Source organism: Cebidichthys violaceus, unplaced genomic scaffold, assembly GCF_023349555.1.
Source record: "Cebidichthys violaceus isolate CVI_PGR_0920_01 unplaced genomic scaffold, fCebVio1.0.p SCAF_48, whole genome shotgun sequence".
NCBI classification, from domain to species: Eukaryota; Metazoa; Chordata; class Actinopteri; order Perciformes; family Stichaeidae; genus Cebidichthys; species Cebidichthys violaceus.
The window spans coordinates 505973-525200 of record NW_027176683.1 but is presented as its reverse complement, the minus strand read 5'-3'; the positions used below and the strand labels follow the sequence as shown (position 1 = coordinate 525200).

The 19228-nt window shown below is 41.1% G+C and overlaps 1 protein-coding gene across 1 annotated transcript; it reads right to left on the bottom strand.

Annotated features, from left to right (window-relative positions):
* Positions 1–1728: 1728 nt before the first annotated feature.
* Positions 1729–18389, bottom strand: rhbg (Rh family B glycoprotein). Its single transcript, XM_068729886.1, has 10 exons — positions 18035–18389; positions 12130–12316; positions 11795–11945; positions 11531–11678; positions 9747–9913; positions 7533–7670; positions 6479–6612; positions 5022–5143; positions 3977–4050; positions 1729–2720 (listed from the first exon to the last, which is right to left on the bottom strand). The coding sequence occupies exons 1-10, from the start codon at positions 18210–18212 to the stop codon at positions 2652–2654; spliced, it is 1368 nt and encodes a 455-aa protein (XP_068585987.1). The 5' UTR covers positions 18213–18389; the 3' UTR covers positions 1729–2651.
* Between the last annotated feature and the right edge of the window lie 839 nt (positions 18390–19228).

Here is a 19228-nt window from a genome sequence, read left to right as displayed (position 1 = left end):
CCACGCCTTGCTCAAGGGCCACGCGGTAAGAAGTGAGGCGATAAGGTCAAGAGCGTAACGGGGCCCCCTGGATTTACACGGCACATTCAAGTGAAAATGGGAAATTGTGTGTAATTACAGGATGAGTGGTTTCATTTAAAGAATGCTCCTGCTGTCATCTCCACACACAGACGTAAGCCTGTCTTTTTTTTTTATTTTAATGTAAAAATATGTGCACACATGCAAAGAAAGCAGGCCGATGCTTAATGCACACGGTTCTATTTGATCTCATTCAGCATCTGTGATCATTTTCTTTCGGTTATACGCTCAAAGAAAGACAAAAAAAAGTGACCGGAGTATCTGAAATATCTGAAATATGACCAAATAAATATGACAAACTGGAGCTGAGGCTTGAATCTTCAAAATAAAAGCTGATCACTATCGCTGCAGATCATTTTCACAAACAATTATCCCAAAATTGTAAAGTTACGCTGTAGGGACGGATGCAAACACAGCGACGCTGCTTAGACGTCGCTCACACAAACCGTACTAATGAGTGTCTGAGGTTGAACTTGTTCTGAAAGCTCGTCCCTGAATGATGAACTGGGTCAAAGCAAGAAGACGATTTGTTCTGCAGCCTTTAATTAGACGTTATTATGCAAGTCATTATACCAGCTCACTGCAGAATAGATCTTAAGCAACAGAAATTAAAACAATTAACATTTCATCTGTATAATTATAGTGGTTTGTGATACACACACACACACACACACACACACACACACACAAAAAGCTCTATTTCTATATTTCCAGGGCCTCCAACATATTGCAGGTATGATGCCAAACAAGCTCATCTCCGGAAGACGTATTAGACAATAGAATAATTACCATAATCATGGATATTTTTCTCTGCATTTTAATTAGCCCTATGAAGCTCAATTAAGCTCTTCAGGACGAGCGCCTATTCAGTAAACAGCTGTCCACCTGTCTTCTTCTTCCTGGGAAAAGGCTGCGGCGCCTGTTCACGCAGAGGTACCATCACCAGAATGAGTGTGTGTGTGTGTGTGTGTGGGGGGGGGGGGGGGGGGGGGGGGGGGTCGGACGAGGCCCCTGCAGCCTGCAAGGGGCCCTCTGTATGAGGGGCGATTAATGCCACAGAGAGGCAGGCGGAGGGGTAGGACATCATTACGGTATGCTAATGTTTGGCTTTACGTTAAAACGATGTTAACAGACTGAAGAGAGGAGAAGCTGCAGGTTTTAAAAGCGATAAAGAAAGACGTGATTTTAGGCTCTTATTGTGCTGAAGACAGAAGATCGTGAGACACGTTCATGTGACCGTGGAGGATGTTCTTTAGGAGAGGAGGTTCCCGTCGGTTCCATGTTTCTATGTCTCCTTAAGAAGTCATGAGACGTGTTTTTGTCCAAGGTTAAAAATGAATCAAATGTTAGTTATTGATGCTTCTTCCTCCTCCGTGGCATTAATCACCTGTCATACACAGAATCTAACAAGGACACCTTCGCCCGTTTTGATCCCTGACAGTGAAAACTGTGGGAGGAAATCCCCACCTGCGATCGGAGGCTTCAGCCTCTTCCGAGGGGATCGCTGCACGGTCATTAAGAAAGTCATAACGGCCGGCCTCCGTCCTAACGAGCAGAGGCCTGATTGAGCTCTCCTCTCTGCCCACATGTGAGAAAATGAGTCACATTATGAAACCCTGAGCAGCGACAGACAAAGAAGAACAACACCAATACCTTATTTCTCTCTTTCTTTATTGTGATTCATGCCGATCACTGACTTTTCCTCTTTTTTTTTTTTATCGACCATGAGACAAAACACACAACAAGTTATTTTGCCAAAAAAAACGTATTCCAATATTCTTCCAATTCCCATGAAATTGTGTCAAACTGTGAACGCAGCTTTCATCTAATCGGGTAAAAATAAATCTAAAACTCTACTGACTTTTTGCTCCAAAAAAAACATCAATAAAAAAAAGGTACAACTGTAACATGTCTACCTAATCACACACAGTTTAATAAGACAAATGGAATCCCAACCACCCTAAAGTATGAGGAGACAAACACATTCTAAAAACATCTGCATTGTTTTTGCATGAAAATCCCGTATTTAAAATGAAGAAAAAAACAATTGTTTTAAAGTAAAATAACTATTTAAAAACCTTTTTATGTCATGTTTAGAGGAGGCGTGTGGCTCTGAAGGACTCTGTTCGTCTTTGGTTTTCTACCGGCTGCTGACGTTAGATTCTGTCTTATAGATTTAGGAGAAACAATTAGACGCCGTCTTTCATCAAATAGACACATCGTTTCCCCAAACGCTCTCTCTCTCTCTCTCTCTCTCTCTCTCTCTCTCTCTCTCTCTCTCTCTCTCTCTCTCTCTCTGGCCTTCAGCTCAGAGTGACACGAGGTCGCCCTCTAGTGGCCACAGCTGCCGATAACCTACACGCTGTGTGAGGACATGTGGCTGTATTTAGTGTAAAATGAGGATTTTTGAGTTGTGTTTTTTTTTTTTACAACAGAATCAGTGTAAGTGCTGGGATGTAAAAAACCTCAGAGTGTGAGTGTGAGTGTGTGTGTGTGTGTGTGTGTGTGTGTGTGTGTATATGTGTGTGTGTGTGTGTGTGTGTGTGTGTGTGTGTGTGTGTGTGTGTGTGTGTTTAACTGTTGAGCTTCTCGGTCTCCACGGCGGTCAACTGTTCCTCGTGACCCTCCTCGTCTCCCGGCACCTGAGACACACACACACACACACACACACACACACACACACACACACACACACACACAGACAGACAGAGCGTGAGATAATTGAGTTTCTACACTTCCGTGACCTCATCCTCCATTTTTTTTCTCCAGACTAAACGTGGTCTAATTGTGTCTTTTCAGAAGGTGCACTTTGTCTTCCGTGTCTCTAAACGTGTCTCTGCGCTGCATCCATGTTCACGAGCGTCTTCGTCTTTTGTTCCCACTTTCAGATAATCATTAAAATGTTGATCAAAGAAATGGACTAAAATAAATCAGATATTCATTAAAAAAAAAAAAATCTGGTGGTAAAAATAAGACGAAAACATTTTAAACGGTTGTGAAAATATGAATTTAGTAAATTGAATTAATCTTTTATGTCTAAAAATGAGCTTCATCCCACAGTAACAGTCCATACACTTATTTTAATTTAATTATTTTGTAACAAAATGCTTTTTTTTTGTAAAATAACCAGATAAAAGAGGCACAAATCTAGTCTATATTTCTTGATATATACTATATATACTATATATATACTCGTGCACACATAAAACTAAAGCATGACGATGCTGCACGTTGCATTGTGGGGGAGATTTAAATGACATCATCCAGGAGGGACTCCACCTGGTCTGAGACACCCGTGTGGTGGTATTCTTGCGCCCCCTGGTGGTCAGACAGCACCGCCGCCTCATCAACAGCACCACGGTCACTGATCACATGAACGCCAGTGCGACGGCGCCACCTAGCGGCCGTTGTCTCTCATGTTCCACTCAATCAGTGGAGAAGACGCTTCATACTTTTTATTTTACAGGTCCATCCGTTCTTAATCGTGTCTTTAGACGTTTCCTGGAAAGAACGACGTGATTTGGTGCTGACCGTGAAGAAAATAGGGATTCCCTGGAAAGACCTGCTTCATTTAAACCCATTAATCGGTAAAGAACTATTTAAACACAGATACTTTTCCTGTTAATTAATATGACACGCCTCATTCCAGGAAAGTCACCAATAAGAAAGATTACAACCATTTATTTTCAGAATAATGTCCTACAATTCTAGGAAAGAGAGACGTAACTTGGTACTAATCAAAGGGAGATTTTAAATCCATTTAAAGCCAGATAAATATGAACTTATCATAGTATTCTCCAGTGACAGAGTGGACATGAAGTGCACTGACTGAACACGGTCTCTTAGGGACAAATAACAGACGTATTTGCAGGACCACTTGCAGGAGCGTCGGACTCACCTCCCAGTAGATGCTGTCCTCGTAGCAGATGGTGTCGGAAGGAGCGCCGAAGACGGGGAGCTTCAAGATGAAACCTGAGAGGAGAACAACGATCACTTATGAGTGACGACTTCTGTCGCGAGAGAGAACGCTCCAAACGAGACAAAACACAAAGGTTAATTGCGGAGCGAGTCGCTGGTGTTCATCATTAACCCCCGAACAGCATCTGCAGGTTAATCACAGCGACGTCGTCTTCTGATGAGTCTTCACAGCAAAGCGCTGATTTGTCGAGACGTCTCGGTTAATTAAAGGCTACGCTCCTTTGAAAGGGAAACTTTTGGAGTTGTTTGGACGAAGTGTTTTTCTTCCACAAAAGAAAACTTGGAATACAGTAAACACTGGTGTTGATGTGAGTGATGAAGTGGTGAAGTTTGATGGTGATATCTACTAGTTCATGTTGTGACCCTCTTCACCTGGAGACTCTTCTAAATGTCTGGACTTTAACTAAACGTCTCTTTAAAGGAGCTTTTCTATCAATGGAGTTTTTCTCACACTCTGATCCAGAAATCTCCACTTCAGTAGTTCTGACATCCACCAAACTTCACACCTTCATTCCTCTCTGTGTGCTGAAGCTTTCTACAGAGGGGCTTTGATCACACACCATTCACACACTCATTTATACATTTATTAATAAAACATGGATGACATGGATTTGTTTTATGGCTGTTGACAGTATTTTATGATGTATGGAGTGAAACAAAGAGATATCTATAATCCCTGCTGTAGAAACCTTTAACTCTAACATGTCAACAACATTTTGAACCTGCCCAATGTTCAGATTTATGTTCTGGAAATGTATGACAGTGAGCACATATTTAATAAGATAATGCCTCATTTGCATATTTAAACATATATTTTCAGAAAACTTGTAATACAAAAAAATAATTCTCTCTTATTGTAAGTAATCAACTGGGGAGGTTTGAAGATGATATCTATTAGTTTTGAACTTTGAATCGTATTGAACCCACTTTTAATCTCTTTTATTGATGCTGACTGTGACACCTACCGACAATGAGCCCCCCCCCCAGGGCGATGCCGAGGGTGACGGCGAGGGAGATGGCCTGACGGACGCCCTGGTAAGACGCTTCGATTTTCCCGCTCGCCACGTCGGGGAACACGTCTCCCATCCTGAAACACAACAACAGCAACAACGACTATTAGTGAAGAACTTAAACTGACACAATTAAAACACACTCGGACGCAGCGATGCAGGTCCCTGCATGCTGACTTTGCACTAAAGGAGGAATGTGAGAGCGGCCTGAAGAGAGCTCAGATCTGTCCCTGATATAATCTACGACTGAATAAACTGCTGCGGTTGAAACCACACACACACACATTATCTCCCACAAAGTGAAAAAATGTGGAGATTCAGGACGAACCGCTGCTGGTGTTTGGACTTGTTTAAGTCACTTTACTTTCTCACCGCACACATGCACATCACCTAGAATAGGGTGGAGTTCACAAAGTACACACTATAGGTGCAACGTATCGTCATACAACGGTTCTTATCAGAGTCCAGAGTTCAAATTCAGCTCTTCACATGCATGAACTTCTGTCTTCATAGGAAACAACTTCGTTTGGTTTAGGAGAAGATTGTGTTTTGGGTTAAAATAACTACCAAACAAACCAAACTTAAGTGCAAAAGTTGCGTGACAGATAAATCAACGTTGACTTCTAGTTTTAATTTAGTTTCACAAACTTAGTTCAGGAACAAGGACCACGCCCCGAACACGGCTCATTTCCTGTGCACAAAGTATTTAAGCACAACGAACCCGTTTCACTTCCTCTTCGACTCTGCTTCCACATCCCTCCCTCCCATCCCTGTTTTTGTCTATTTTCTCTCTCTTGCAGGATTACAGGAACAACAGGGGCTCTGCACCACCAGAGCTTCCAAAGAGACGGACCCCACTCTACGTCTCCATTCCCCCAGTTCCCGCCAGCCATCGGACACCAACGGTCCCCCATCGCTCGCCTAACCTCCCTTCTACAACCTCCTCATTTTCTTCCTTTCATCCCTCAACCCCGACCCTACATCCCTCTATCCCTCTACCTCTATCCCGACCCTACATCCCTTCATCCCTCTACCTCTATCCCTACATCCCTTCATCCCTCTACCTCTATCCCTACATCCCTTCATCCCTCTACCTCTATCCCTACATTCCTTCATCCCTCTATCCCTACATCCCTTCATCCCTCTACCCCTTCAGCTTCCGAAATCTAATCATTCAATTATGCAATAAACCTCGAAACTCATACTGTTATTGGCGTGGGCCTTGTTAGTGAACTCAGGGATGGAACAGAGCTTTTTATATATATATATATATAGCTACTAACGCTGTCTGATAACAACCTGGAGTTGAGATCGTCCCAGTTGGTCCCTCTAAGCCAGCTAAGTCGTTTATAATGTTGCAGGCATCAGTGTGTGTTTCGTGTCCACAACAACAGCTCAAATTAAATATTCACCCTTTTCCGTAAACCTCTGTGGTTGCCACGGCGGCAGTGACCGCTCCCACAATGGCGCCCAGGACGCCGGGCATGCCGTGCAGGTTGTGAACCCCGCAGGTGTCCTGGACCTTCAGTTTGTCCTCCAGGATGGGCTGAGAGAAGAGAGAGACGGTGGGGTTTAGTTTAGTGTAGCAAAAGCTGGAGGAGAACATCACAGACTGAAATGCACTTGAATTTGTAATAAAAATATTGTTGTGTATTCATTTCCTGTTTGTTTACATGTCCTACTTTGCATGATGCGGCCTTATTGTACTCACCGGTTTTAATGTCTAACATTTTCATTAGTGTTGATGAATTTGTATTCTCCTTGAGAATAAATAAGTAAATGTTATTTATATACATATAAATAAATAAATTGTATGATTTATATTCATATGTCTATGCAAATAAATAAATAAATACACAAATAAATAAATAACTTATATATATATATATATATATATATATATATATATACATATAAATAAATAAATTGGATTTATTTATATTCATATTTACACACAAATAAATAAATGTTATATTTATACATATACATAAATAAAGTATATTTATTTATATTCATATTTTTATGCCAATAACTACATGAATAAATAAATACATTTGGTGTTCATCTGGGGGTCCACACAGCACTTAATGGACACTAACAACACTAACATTGTTTATAAAGGTGCTTCTCAGTGGAAATCAAATCCCGCGTTACACTATCGAGGCAGTGAGCGGTAGATTGTGTTATGTTTGAGTAATGAAATATACATCTGCTCTCTAAAGTATCTCAGATCCATTTATTTAAACGGGCTTCCCAGGTGCATTTTGTTTAGTTATTCAATTTGCTCGTTCCACAGATATGCGACAGCAAAAACAACTGAAATTACGACCAGACGTCTACATATTATTTTACCGATCAGTAGAAAATGTGCAGTTTAAGGTCTTTTTTTTGTCCTTTTGTCCCGTCACTGCTCTGCCTCATCAGCATCGTCTCTGTCTTAATTGTGAGATTCTGAAGGACCCTTACCGAGAGGTACTTGAAGCCCAGAACAGAGATGATGCCGGCCAAGAAGCCGACGATCATGGAGCCGTACGGCGTCAGCATCATCTCACCAGCTGTTCCTGCTGCGACTCCACCGGCCAGGGCGGCGTTCTGGATGTGGACCTAAAGATAAGAAAGAGATGTTTTTATACGTTAAAATGCACGTTAATCCTGAAACACACTGCACCTGAAACTACTACGTTATATTGAGGTGCTAGATACAATTCATGGGAATTTAGCGACTTGGCAACTTGGATTTTTAGCCTCAATGTGTTAACATTTGAGAAATAAATATGTGCAAAACGTAGAATTGTACAGTTTAACTCTCAGGGTGGGAAACTATTGAGAAATTAAGGGACTCATGACCACAGCCCTGGTTATCTGCTGAATCACCCAGCTGCTTGGAATTAGCTATTTAGCAATTTGCTGACCATACAACCCACCATGTGTGAATGGGAATGTACCCACAATTCCCCATCTGAAGACCTCATAACATTTCAGGGAAAATCACAGACTGAATATAAGAAGTGGTCCGGCATTTTGGGCGTCACCATCTTTGGTTTTTTGCAACCAGTGAACAGGAAGTGACCATATCTGGACTGAGGAGGAGTGACGTAGAGACACCGTATACGTCTTTGGTAGAGACTTGTCAATCAGCGTGTAGCCCCGCCCCTAAATCATCCCCTGCTTTATGGTCTGTTTGACTCTAAATGGAGCATAATGTACTAAATGAACATCATGCTGTATTGAAGAAGACTGTAAACTAGAGATTGAGACCATAAACTCATGTTTACAATGTTTACTGAGGGAATAAATCAAGAGAGAAGTAGAGTCATTTTAGACTAGACTTCTATACAACCAGAGGAGTCGCCCCCTGGTGGACACTAGAGAGAATGCAGCTTTAACACATGAAGCATCTGCTTCATTTTCCAGAACTGGGGAAAATGCATTGATTATCACGTAAAAGGTTACGTCTATTTGACCAATCTGTGACTTGCTTACGGATTGGGATTTACACCAATGCTTTAGAGACAAACTAGGTCACTGACACTGGTGGTTTAAAGCTCTGCAGTAACGTAGTAAGAAGACACAGACCAATCACATCAGTCTGGACTTTTTTGAGAGGGGCTCTTAAAGAGATAGGTGCTTAGGTATTTAGGTAAAAGAGTTCTTTTAACAGTAAAGCATGCAAACATGTTCTAGTAAAAACCCAAAATACAAATATGAGCCCTTAAATGTGCCACAATCTCAGCCAAACTGTGATCTTCTGTACGTTTCAGATGCTTTTATGTCCGAATACGTGATTGTTTTCTCAAATAAAATCACTGATTCAAATCAATTGTTTTCTGTGCAATCAGAAGCACCACGCCACCACATCTTTCTAGGTCTTCTTGGTATTTATTAAATCAAATCTGACTGGTCTGCACAATACTATATTACTACATTATGAAAATGTAAAACTTTACTTCTCCCTGCTTTTATATCTAAAACTGTAAATCTGCAAAAGCGAGGAAGAACAAAAGCATCTGCACGTCTGTAGACGAAGCAACTTATAGAAAAACAGAGTTTGACAAATGGATGAGACCTTCTGACAAAGAGTCTGTAACATGTTGCAGCAAACAGGTGCAACACATCAGAGACTGATGAACGTTTCTTCGCTATCGACAGACTGTATCGTCTCCTTTTGTCATGAGTTACTGCTCTGACTAGGACTCTCTCTCAGGGTTTCATCGCTATCAGCACAGGAATGTTTCATCTTGATATCAGGATGATGAACTGTCGGCAGCTGAGCATGACAGCGATGATGCACGGTTTGAACTCGCATTTGGGGTTTTTTGGGGGGGGAGGGGTTCATGTCTTCAGGTGACAAACACGCCAGCTTTTTATCTTTTGAGTAACTCTGTCATGAGTTGTAGCTCTGATAAGATCCACCCTGCTGACAGGACTTCTAGTTCTAGTCCTTTCTTTTTGCATTCTTGTCTTTACTTCAGCACTTTGGGTGTTTTGGCTGGTCTCATTTTAACCTGATTGATTGTGAACTGGAAGCCGTCACATTCTACTTCACCAGCTGACAATCACGTTTTTGGAGGAGCCTGTTGCCTCAGTTTGATTCCTAAAGTTCCTGAAGTTCCAAGTGAATTAGCGATTATTACTTTAGTTCTTGATTGAATTTTAGTGCTGATAATGCGGTGCGCTCACCATGTCCAGCTTGCCGTCGTGCGCCGTGAGGGCGGACATGCCGTACGTGGACAGAGTGCAGGCTGCCAGGGAGTAGTAGGTGTTCATGGCCGTGCGGTGCTGGTCGTCTCCGTGAGCTGTGACGGCAGAGTTGAAGCTGGGCCAGAACATCCACAGGTAGATGGTACCTGAGAAGCACAGCGGCACTCAGTTGGTTTATTGCTATAAAAGAGGTTAAAAGATGCATCGGGCAAATCAACAAATTCACTACGAACAGCGTGCAACATGTTTTCCAGCCTGTGTGAGATCTAATGTCTGGAAGAAAACCAAAAGGATGACAACAGATTTAATACTGGGAAGTCTCCATCTGTCTCTGAGAGGAGCTGCTGTTCAGTAAGTTAACTTGTGTTTAACATAGAAGTTGTAATGATGAAGTCATGACTCTATTGAGGTAAATCCCAGGTGAAGGGGAGGAGATACTACCATTTGTATTTGGTATCAAAACATTATTGTTTTGCGAGAAAACACCAACACGTCTTAAGTCAAGTCTGAGAGCTAAACTTTGTGTTTCGAAGCCTAAACAAGTTATTAGATGAAATTTTACTTATCTGAAAATTGTTACAATAAATGTACAGAAATAATAAATGTTTTTTACTGACAAACGCACCTTTACCTCCAAAGTACGTCTTGTTGTTGCTGCACACTTTTTGACATTATTTTGAATCTTTGAAATTGGGGAAAACATGAAAAGCCTGTTTCACACCAAGCACAAATTTTCTTCCAAAAAAAAAAAAAAGTCATGCAGAAATTTAAAACAACTGGTTTTGTGGGTTCTTATGAATGCTTGCACACCTCTGTGGAACATTTGTACGGGGGAAGAAATATTGGGACGGACCTCGATTTCTGCAGATTTCCAGCTGTGATGTATGTGTTTGACCAGTGATGAAGTCCTTTGTTCCAACTGATGCCATAAAAAATATTGCTGTCATTATTTACAGAGCAATGGACCTTTGGAACAATAGGAGTTTGTTTTTGGGATAACTAGTTCTCAGACAAATGGGATATTTTTTGGACTATTGGTGTTTTGGAATAATGTGCCTTCAGAAAACTGCGAAACTCCCTTCTTGACACCCAATAAAGTAACAATATAACTTCTTCAACCACCAAGTTAAGGACGATGTATGGCTTGAGTTCTTCCTAGCAACTGGGAGGTGAGGAAGACGGTAATGTAGCTGATATGTACTTGCTAATGTTGTATGTTGCTCAAGGAAAGGGGCAAGCCACAAAAGACAACGTTAGCTTAGAAATGTAGATAATCTCACTGGACCCGACACGTTTTTGTACGGAAAATTAGCATGCAGAATTTCCGTATTCCCGCACGGCTTTTTCGCAACGCACTGGTGACAAACGGGTTGAAATCCTTAATCAAAAGGCTAAAGAGCAATGTCGAGCCAAAGACCTTTAATTATTTTGTAGAGTCTAAAGTCACCCGACTCCAGAGGCCAGTCAGGGTATCAATCAATCAATCAATCAATCTGTGTGGCAAAATATTACTAAGATTCCAAAATTTCTATAACTGAATTTTAGAGCAAATTCACACTAAATTGTGTCCGCTATGGAGGAAAAGTATTGCTGCACTGATCTGAATGTGTCTGAAGCTTTGAGTTTATCACACCTATGACCACACCTGACAACACCTATCAAGGATCTTATGACAGAGCATGAATGAACCGCTAGATGGCAGCACAAGAATTTCCTCATCTGGACAAGTAAACGATAAAAGTCCAGCTTTGACAGATGTTTACCGATCATAGCGAACAGGTCAGAATGGTAGACTGAGCTGTTCCTGTGTTTGCTCTTGTTCAGGTTGGGCCGGTACAGGATCCGGGTCACCATAAGGCCGAAGTAGGCTCCAAACGTGTGGATGGTCATGGAGCCGCCTGCATCTTTAGCCTGCAACAAAGTTAGCCACATTTGACAGCGATATGATATCTTTCTTATCTTTGGTGCTAATCAGTCCTTGCTGTGAATTACTACTAGAGTATAGTATCTGTTTATTTGTAGCTTACCCCAAGAGCGGACAGCAGGACGTACTCATTGACCGCAAACAGCGTGACCTCGAAAATCGCCATGACCAGCAGCTGGACGGGGCTGGTTTTACCCAAAACGGCTCCAAATGAGATGAGCACGGCGCCGGTGCAGAAATCAGCATTGATCATGCTGAAAGAAACAGAGTTTGATAGGAAACATCACGTATTGTGTGCAGGGCATAGACAAAAAAGCAACATTTATTGTGTGTCAGAGATGTTTAACTCGGTCTGTATTCTTCTTGTCCAACATATTGTTGTGGATTTTGTGTTTTTTTGTGCGTTCATACATGTACAATATGGCTTTTCTCACATACCTCTCCACTCCGATGTGGATCTTGCCTCCATGCATACCGTGGAAGAAGCCCTGCATGAGCGTGGCCCACTGCAGGGAGAAGGCTGCGATCAGGAAGTTGAAGCCCACGCTGCTGAAGCCATAGCGCTGCAAGAAGGTCATGAGGAAGCCGAAACCGATGAAGATCATCACATGCACATCCTGGAAACCTAAACAACGTAGAAAAACATACTGGCTAAGATTATGGAGATAGATTTTATGTGATAGAGAGACAACATGGACCCAGAAGGCAAGTGGAGTTCCACAAGGCTCAGTCCTGGGCCCACTATTGATTGTCTTTGCAGATGACACTCAACTCTCTATAGGTGACCAACCCGATCTCAACTAATGGCATCTGAATGACACGACAATTTGTAAGTCATTTGGCGTGCAATAACAACTCCATACTTGCTTTTTGCGTGTATTAACTACGCTTAGAGCAAATGACAGAGTATAAAAAGTGAAAAAGTGGAAAGGGGAGGGGTCAAACAAACACAGGACTTTCAACCAGGACCCTTGTTCGACCCTTGTTTGTGTCCTGAAGTTATTTTGAAGTTTACGTTAATGATGTTTTCTGTACTTATATTACATGCTTATTTTGAAGCCCAACCAGAATGTTTTATTAAACGTAACTACTGGTTTCGTTTCATAAACATAGCTTTTATGTTTTATGGAAACAACGTTCTTCCCATGAGATCAGGTTGTTATGACAGGAGATCTCAAGCTAATCTATTGCCTTTGGGTGTTATAATTGACTCCAATTATAAAAATGTATTTTTGCGTAGACCAAAGTGAGGTCTTCAAACTGCATGTTTTGTACAACCAACAGTTCAAAGCCCAAAGATATTCAGTTGACGTTGATCTAAAACTGAGTAAAGCAGCTAATCATCTCATTTGAGAATCTGGAACCAGATGATTTATGGCATTTTAACTTTAAAACAATGCTGTCGTTTAACTCGGTCGGTTAATTGACTACTACACCTCTAATTGACTCTGGTGTAACTTTTTATTTGCCTTTGAGAAATGTGTCGATCAAAGTCTATTTACAATTATTTTTTTTATAAAAAACTTGTATCAACTACCTTCCTCTGCTCTGATTTCAAACTGAAAGATGACGAGTTATTAAAAGAACTAATAAAGGTGAAAAAGAAATGTTCACCAACTTGTTCGATGACATTAAAATGTCCTTTTCTACTTTTCCAATGAAAAGCCTTTTGGCAGAGAGCCAACAGCAGTTCAGTGAGGATTCGAGTCATTTAGATCAACCTCATATTATCGGCTCCTCAAAAGCCTCCATCAACAAAAAAAAAAACACCTGATTACTGCCAACAACTGAGTCACTTGAGGGCATTGTCATTGAAAACAGCGTCGCTCTGTGAATGAGCACAGTTACATAAGCCTCGGTCAGCGGGGACTTTCGGGTCCGGCCGTGACACTGACCCGCAGAGTCCTCTTCCATTTGGGTATTCATGTTTACAAACTCATAACTGTAAAAGTTACAGGATTTTATTGACAAAGTATAGCTGTGTAAAAGACTCCTAAAAGGAAGGACAATGATCTGCTCTCTAACGCTCCTTATTTGTCCCAAACTACTGCACACGTGACCGTTTAATTGGCATGGACAGGCGGATGTGCTGCCAGTGTCCCCGTTGGCATGTTGTCCCAGATACACGCACCGATATCCAGGAGGACGCCGCACAATCAGAGCACTGACTCAGGCTCTGCTGGGCACAAGTTGGTTCGATCAGTTGAACTCAACTTTTATTTTTTGCTGAAGTTTTCGTCACATTTGACCATTTTTGAGGCCAAGAGTTTCCACAAAATGAGAGGGATTGATGTTTTCCCTCCATTATTTCATGCCTGCAGGGTAAAAAAAAAAAAAGAGTTCTTAACCCTTCCTGCTGACTTTCAATGCAAGCATTTCTGTCTTTGTTTAGCAACTTTTAATAAACTGTCCTTACCCCAACTCCAACTTTTATACCAACTCATTTTGGAGTTTGAAGTCTATATATGCATGTAAATAACTGTAAATATTAATAATTATTTTCAACATTAATGAAGCTTTGTGAGAACCCCACATCAACACTTTCAACTCAGCTTGTCTCTTTAAATCTCTTATTTGATTTATAAATTTAGGTTACTATAAATAACATGTGTTCTCCTGTGAATTAGGATCATTTAGATCATCTCGGGACACTTAAACTCTCCATTAAATATGTCCAAAAGACGTCTTAAATGGGTCTATTTAAAGGGATAGTTCCCCTATATCACAAACTAAAAGTTTAGGGTTTTAAAAAGAAAAGTCAGCAAACAAAACTTAAAACTGACTGAAATAAAATGTAACTGCACTTAAAATACATCACTGGAATCCGGGACCGAAATATGTTTCCCTCCAACCGTAATTGAGGATGCAGTTTAGTTGTATGTGAATGTCATTTTATGGAGCACCCGTATGACGGGGACATATTTTCAGTTGACACACCATCCTTATCTCACAGGAACCTATAGGACAGACAACACATTGACTATATGACTCCGGATTTACACGCTGCCCTTCAGATAACCTGCAGATTGTGAACTTGTCTGTTTATTGCACCGTTTTTTTGTTTTTTTTTGCAAAGATGGAGGATGGAGGTTGCGTAAACACAGCGCGGAAACATGAAAGTCAACTTGCTGTTTCAGCTCCCGTGACGGCGAAGGTGTCGGGTTAAAGATTGTCTGAAGCCATTAAATCTAATGGACCTTAAACCCTCTGCTCTTTGTTTTTCTAACCTCTGTTGAAATAGACAACTGAACTGTCTGTTCAACCAAACTCCGGTATGTTTGTCGTCTTGTGGCCGGGCAAATAATGACCCTTGTGTGTCAGGGGTTAAAGCAGAATGTGTCATCTTAAGAAACAGGGCTCGGTTGGATAGTTGGGTAAGTAAAATGTTGGGACTACGACACAAGCGACTGTCAACATTGGTTGCTTTTGACCGTGACCGTTCTCTAACCTCCACCAAGTAGTCTAGCTGCCGAACCCTTCGGTGATTTTCACAAGGGAATCCCACCAATATGAAACTAAGAGCGATGCAAACAGCTCTGTGAGACTTTTGCACAGTGATGCTTTTGAGCTGAATGCTAACATTAGCATGCTAACAAGCAATGACAATGCTGACATGCTAATGTTTAGCAGGTGTATGGTCTGCCGTGTTTTAGCGTAGTCAGGTTTTGATACAGAGCAGCACCCTCTGGAGTGGAGCAACGTTTGCTTGAGGGCACTTCGGCAGTTTGCATACCAAACCAAGAGGCTGCTAATTACCTTGTTTAGACGCCACGGCCTGCTTATGTGTTTCAGTATAAGTTGTGTCTCTGTAGCAATGTCATCTTTGCGCTTAGTGATTAGATTAGACTACTTTTAGATTTCACTACTTTCTCTCTTTTGTAGGACTTTTATTGCACTTTTATTGACAAAAATATATTGTCAGACTGCAAAAACGTTTGTTATAATTATATTTTGTGAATGATTTAAATAATTATGTGCATTTTTTATTCACCCCCTTATTGATCCCCAGTGATGTCTTTCTATTTCAACTACTTGTTTTGAACTTTGCACTTGAATCGTCTCAACACTGGCTGAAAACATGAATACCGAAAACGGTCAAATTTACACACACTGAAAAATGTTGCACCAAATATTAGCTTGAGCCAGTCCTGATGTTTTTGTGTTTGTGAAGAGTTCAGTGACTGACAGGAAGATAACGTTAAAGTTAAAGGTTGCACGTTAGCGATTTAAACAATGTTAAGTAAGAAGAGAGCATTCGTCTCATCTACATCCCCCCCCAACACACACACACACACACACACACACACACACACACACACACACACACACACACACACACACACACACACACACACACACACCTGGGAGAGAGAGACGCCCAACTTAACTTCCAACAGCGTCTGACAAGTTAGGACACGCCCACCAGCCCTCAGTCTTTGATTTCTTAAGGTGGAACTTTGAGTTAATGAGTGGCTAGAATGAAATATGCAAACATTTGTGCAAACGGAAGAAACGGAGAAATGTAAAAGAAAGTGGTTGTTTGCAAACATGTCTAATTATTAATTAAAGATATTTCCTCATGATTTTGGCTTAAAAAACTGTGCTTTTGGATAATTACCGCAGATTTTTAAAGAACGGGGTTATATGTTGTCTCCTAATCATTTTTCTGACATTCTAAGAAAATCAAACACAAATTTGTACAACCAATGACGTATTCACACTACACTGCTATGAAGTCATTTTAGGCATCATGCCAAAGATTAGGGTTGAAAAAACAACAACAGAAAAACAGCTTGAAATTGTGTGTGGAGTAAGAGTCAATGGATAGAAAATGTGTTTCATGAAAGCAGTAATGAGCATCTAATCAACGCCTTGTGTTTTCCCTCCAGCCTTTGTTTTGCTACACCATCAATCCATATAAATCAGGACATTAACGATCAATAGATCCGCCTCTATGGGACGGCAGCGGACTGGAAGACATCTCTATGAAATGTTCCCTCAGAAAGAATGGGACCCGTCCAATTAGGGTAAACCAGAGGAGCTCAGCAGCTCCTCATCTCTTCTGCACAGAATAACGACGAGTTAACAATAACTATCCTGAGTGTGTAAATGAGTTGGAGTGGCATGCGAGCGTGGCATACTTACAGGTTTGTAAAAATCACTGAGGGAGCATGTAAGAGAGGACAGCATGTCAGTGTTAGAGAGGCTGGTTTAGCATTATATGAAAGACAAAAACATGAAAGAGTTAATGCAAAAAACCCAAAAGACAAAAAGTACTAAAATATTTGGTGACTGTTTTATGTTGTGCAAGATCGCCCAGAATGTAAGCTTCAGGTGAGAAAAAGTTGCCTGAACTTTTAGCTGTTTTTATTCATAAATTGTAAACGCTGTTACGTTACGCCGTTACGTTATATTGTTACGTTACATTGTTACATTACATTGTTAGGTTGCATTGTTACGTTACATTACTATGTCACGTTGTTACCTCTCTTTGTTACGTTACCCTGCTACGTTACATTGTTACGTTACGCCGTTACGTTACATTGTTACGTTACATTGTTACGTTACGCTGTTACGTTACACTGTTACGCTACATTGTTACGTTACATTGTTACGTCACAACGTTACTATGTCACGTTGTTACTTCCCGTTGTTACGTTATTATTTGAACACAAACCAGGATCTTTTTTTAAACCTTATCTCAGTAGTTATGTTGCCTGAACCCAACCAATCGTTTCAAAACTCGTGTTGCATTATGCGTTTCTGCAAGTGTGATCCGAGTCTGATATGAAATGCATTTTTCTGGTTCAGAGACATCGACAGTCAACATTGCCAAAAAAAAATTTCTGCCGACTGGGTGGAGCCCAAAAGCACTGTGTTCTGCATGATTAATAGAAGCTGTCAAAACAACCATAAATTCAAAATCGTTAATTATAGCTACTCATAACTAAATACATGTTTACTTTCCAAGTTGTTTCTAAACAACTTCTGGCTTGATTATGTTCCTTTGTTCCCAAAGAAGAAGTTAGAGGTAGAATGGCATTATGAGGATTGTAGTCAGTGTCTTTTCTTTGTTGAACAATAGTTTGTAAAATAAAGGACTGATTTATAGATTCATCTTTGCAATGTCATAAACAACATCTGCAACCTTTTTATAATATTAAAGCATGAACACATCAAGTCTGCAATGTCCCTGTATGAGTTATCTACAAACTGGTGCTCGTGAGAAACCTTTCATCGGAAGGATATTACTTAAATTCAGACTCAGACAGGGAACCACAAGCATCCTGAGCCTCACTGCGATCTCTGACCCTGAACCTCCACACATCCACGGGACACTCACTTGGGTAACGGTAGTAGAAGTCGTTCTCATAATCAGATTGGCTCTTGTTGTGCCATTCACTGGCGTCCGTGTCGTGGTCGTACTGCACCAGAGTACCAAAGAGGATGATGAGGATGATCTGCAGGATGAAGCAGACGATCGGCAGCTTCAGCCGCATGTTGGTTGCCGTGTCTGTCATGTTTTTTCTCTAACTGACGGGGGTGAGAAGGGGGCTTTAAAGATCCAGAACAAAAAAGTTTTGTCACTCTCACACACACGCCGGAGAGTCCTCAGTGCAGAGCCAGGAGGCTGGTGTGTGTGTGTGTGTGAGAGGGTGAGGGTGAAAGAAGAAGAAGAAGAAGAAGAAGAAGAAGAAGAAGCTCACAGACAGACACCAGAGCTGGTTTTACATGTGTTGTTACTGGATCACACCTACCGGACCTGCCTCCGGCATGAATAATGCAGACTCACTTCAAGCCCCACCCCTTTGCTACTGTACTTTTTAAGGTGGACTTTAGAAATCAGAAATAACTAATAATTCATAACTATGTGATAAGAACTCTCTAGTGATAATATGTGTTGGAGTTTTCACCAACTGCAGGATTGCTTTGGGGTCGACTAGTCTTGCATAGTTTGATTTTAGCACCAGATGTAAGCCACTTTGATCTTCTCTGCACAATTTCCTGCATAAGTTTGGCAGCAGTCACTCAAACAACATTGCCGCAGCTGCATCACATGTTTAAAAGTAAATGCAAAAGCATTAATGCGTCTGAGACGACACTGATATCATAACATTCATGTGAAAAAATATTTTGTCTGCAGTTTTTGTTGGGAAAATCTTTTTTTTTTTGCAAGATTGCGAGGACAAATTTGAAATCGTATGACCGTAGATAACAAATAGTTTTACTTCAGTACAAAAAGAAACACTACAGAGCCATCTTTAGACTGTAGCTGCTGCATTAGCGTCTGTGATCTCTCTGTCATTACTTTGCCGTGGGTTGCAGAACCTCTTGCTTTTTACGTTTTCAGGTTCATCTGCATGTCCGCTTCGACTCTTGTAGAGATTCGAGGTCTCGTCTTAGTTTTCCCGCGCGATTCACATCAGAATCAGACGGTGAAAATGTAGACCCTGCTGCAGTAAAGTTGGAAGGTTTTGTAAAAGGGACTCTGGTGCTCGGAAACACTTCCACTTTTGTCCAAAGGAGCCGCCAAAAT

Excerpts from the sequence above, each read along its gene's own strand:
- rhbg (XM_068729886.1), bottom strand. The coding sequence starts at position 18,212 with ATGACAGACACGGCAACCAACATGCGGCTGAAGCTGCCGATCGTCTGC. Across the intron at positions 7,671-9,746 it reads ACGACGGCAAGCTGGACATG|GTCCACATCCAGAACGCCGC; the intron begins GTGAGCGCACCG and ends TCTTATCTTTAG. Across the intron at positions 6,613-7,532 it reads TGGGCTTCAAGTACCTCTCG|CCCATCCTGGAGGACAAACT; the intron begins GTAAGGGTCCTT and ends CTCTTCTCTCAG.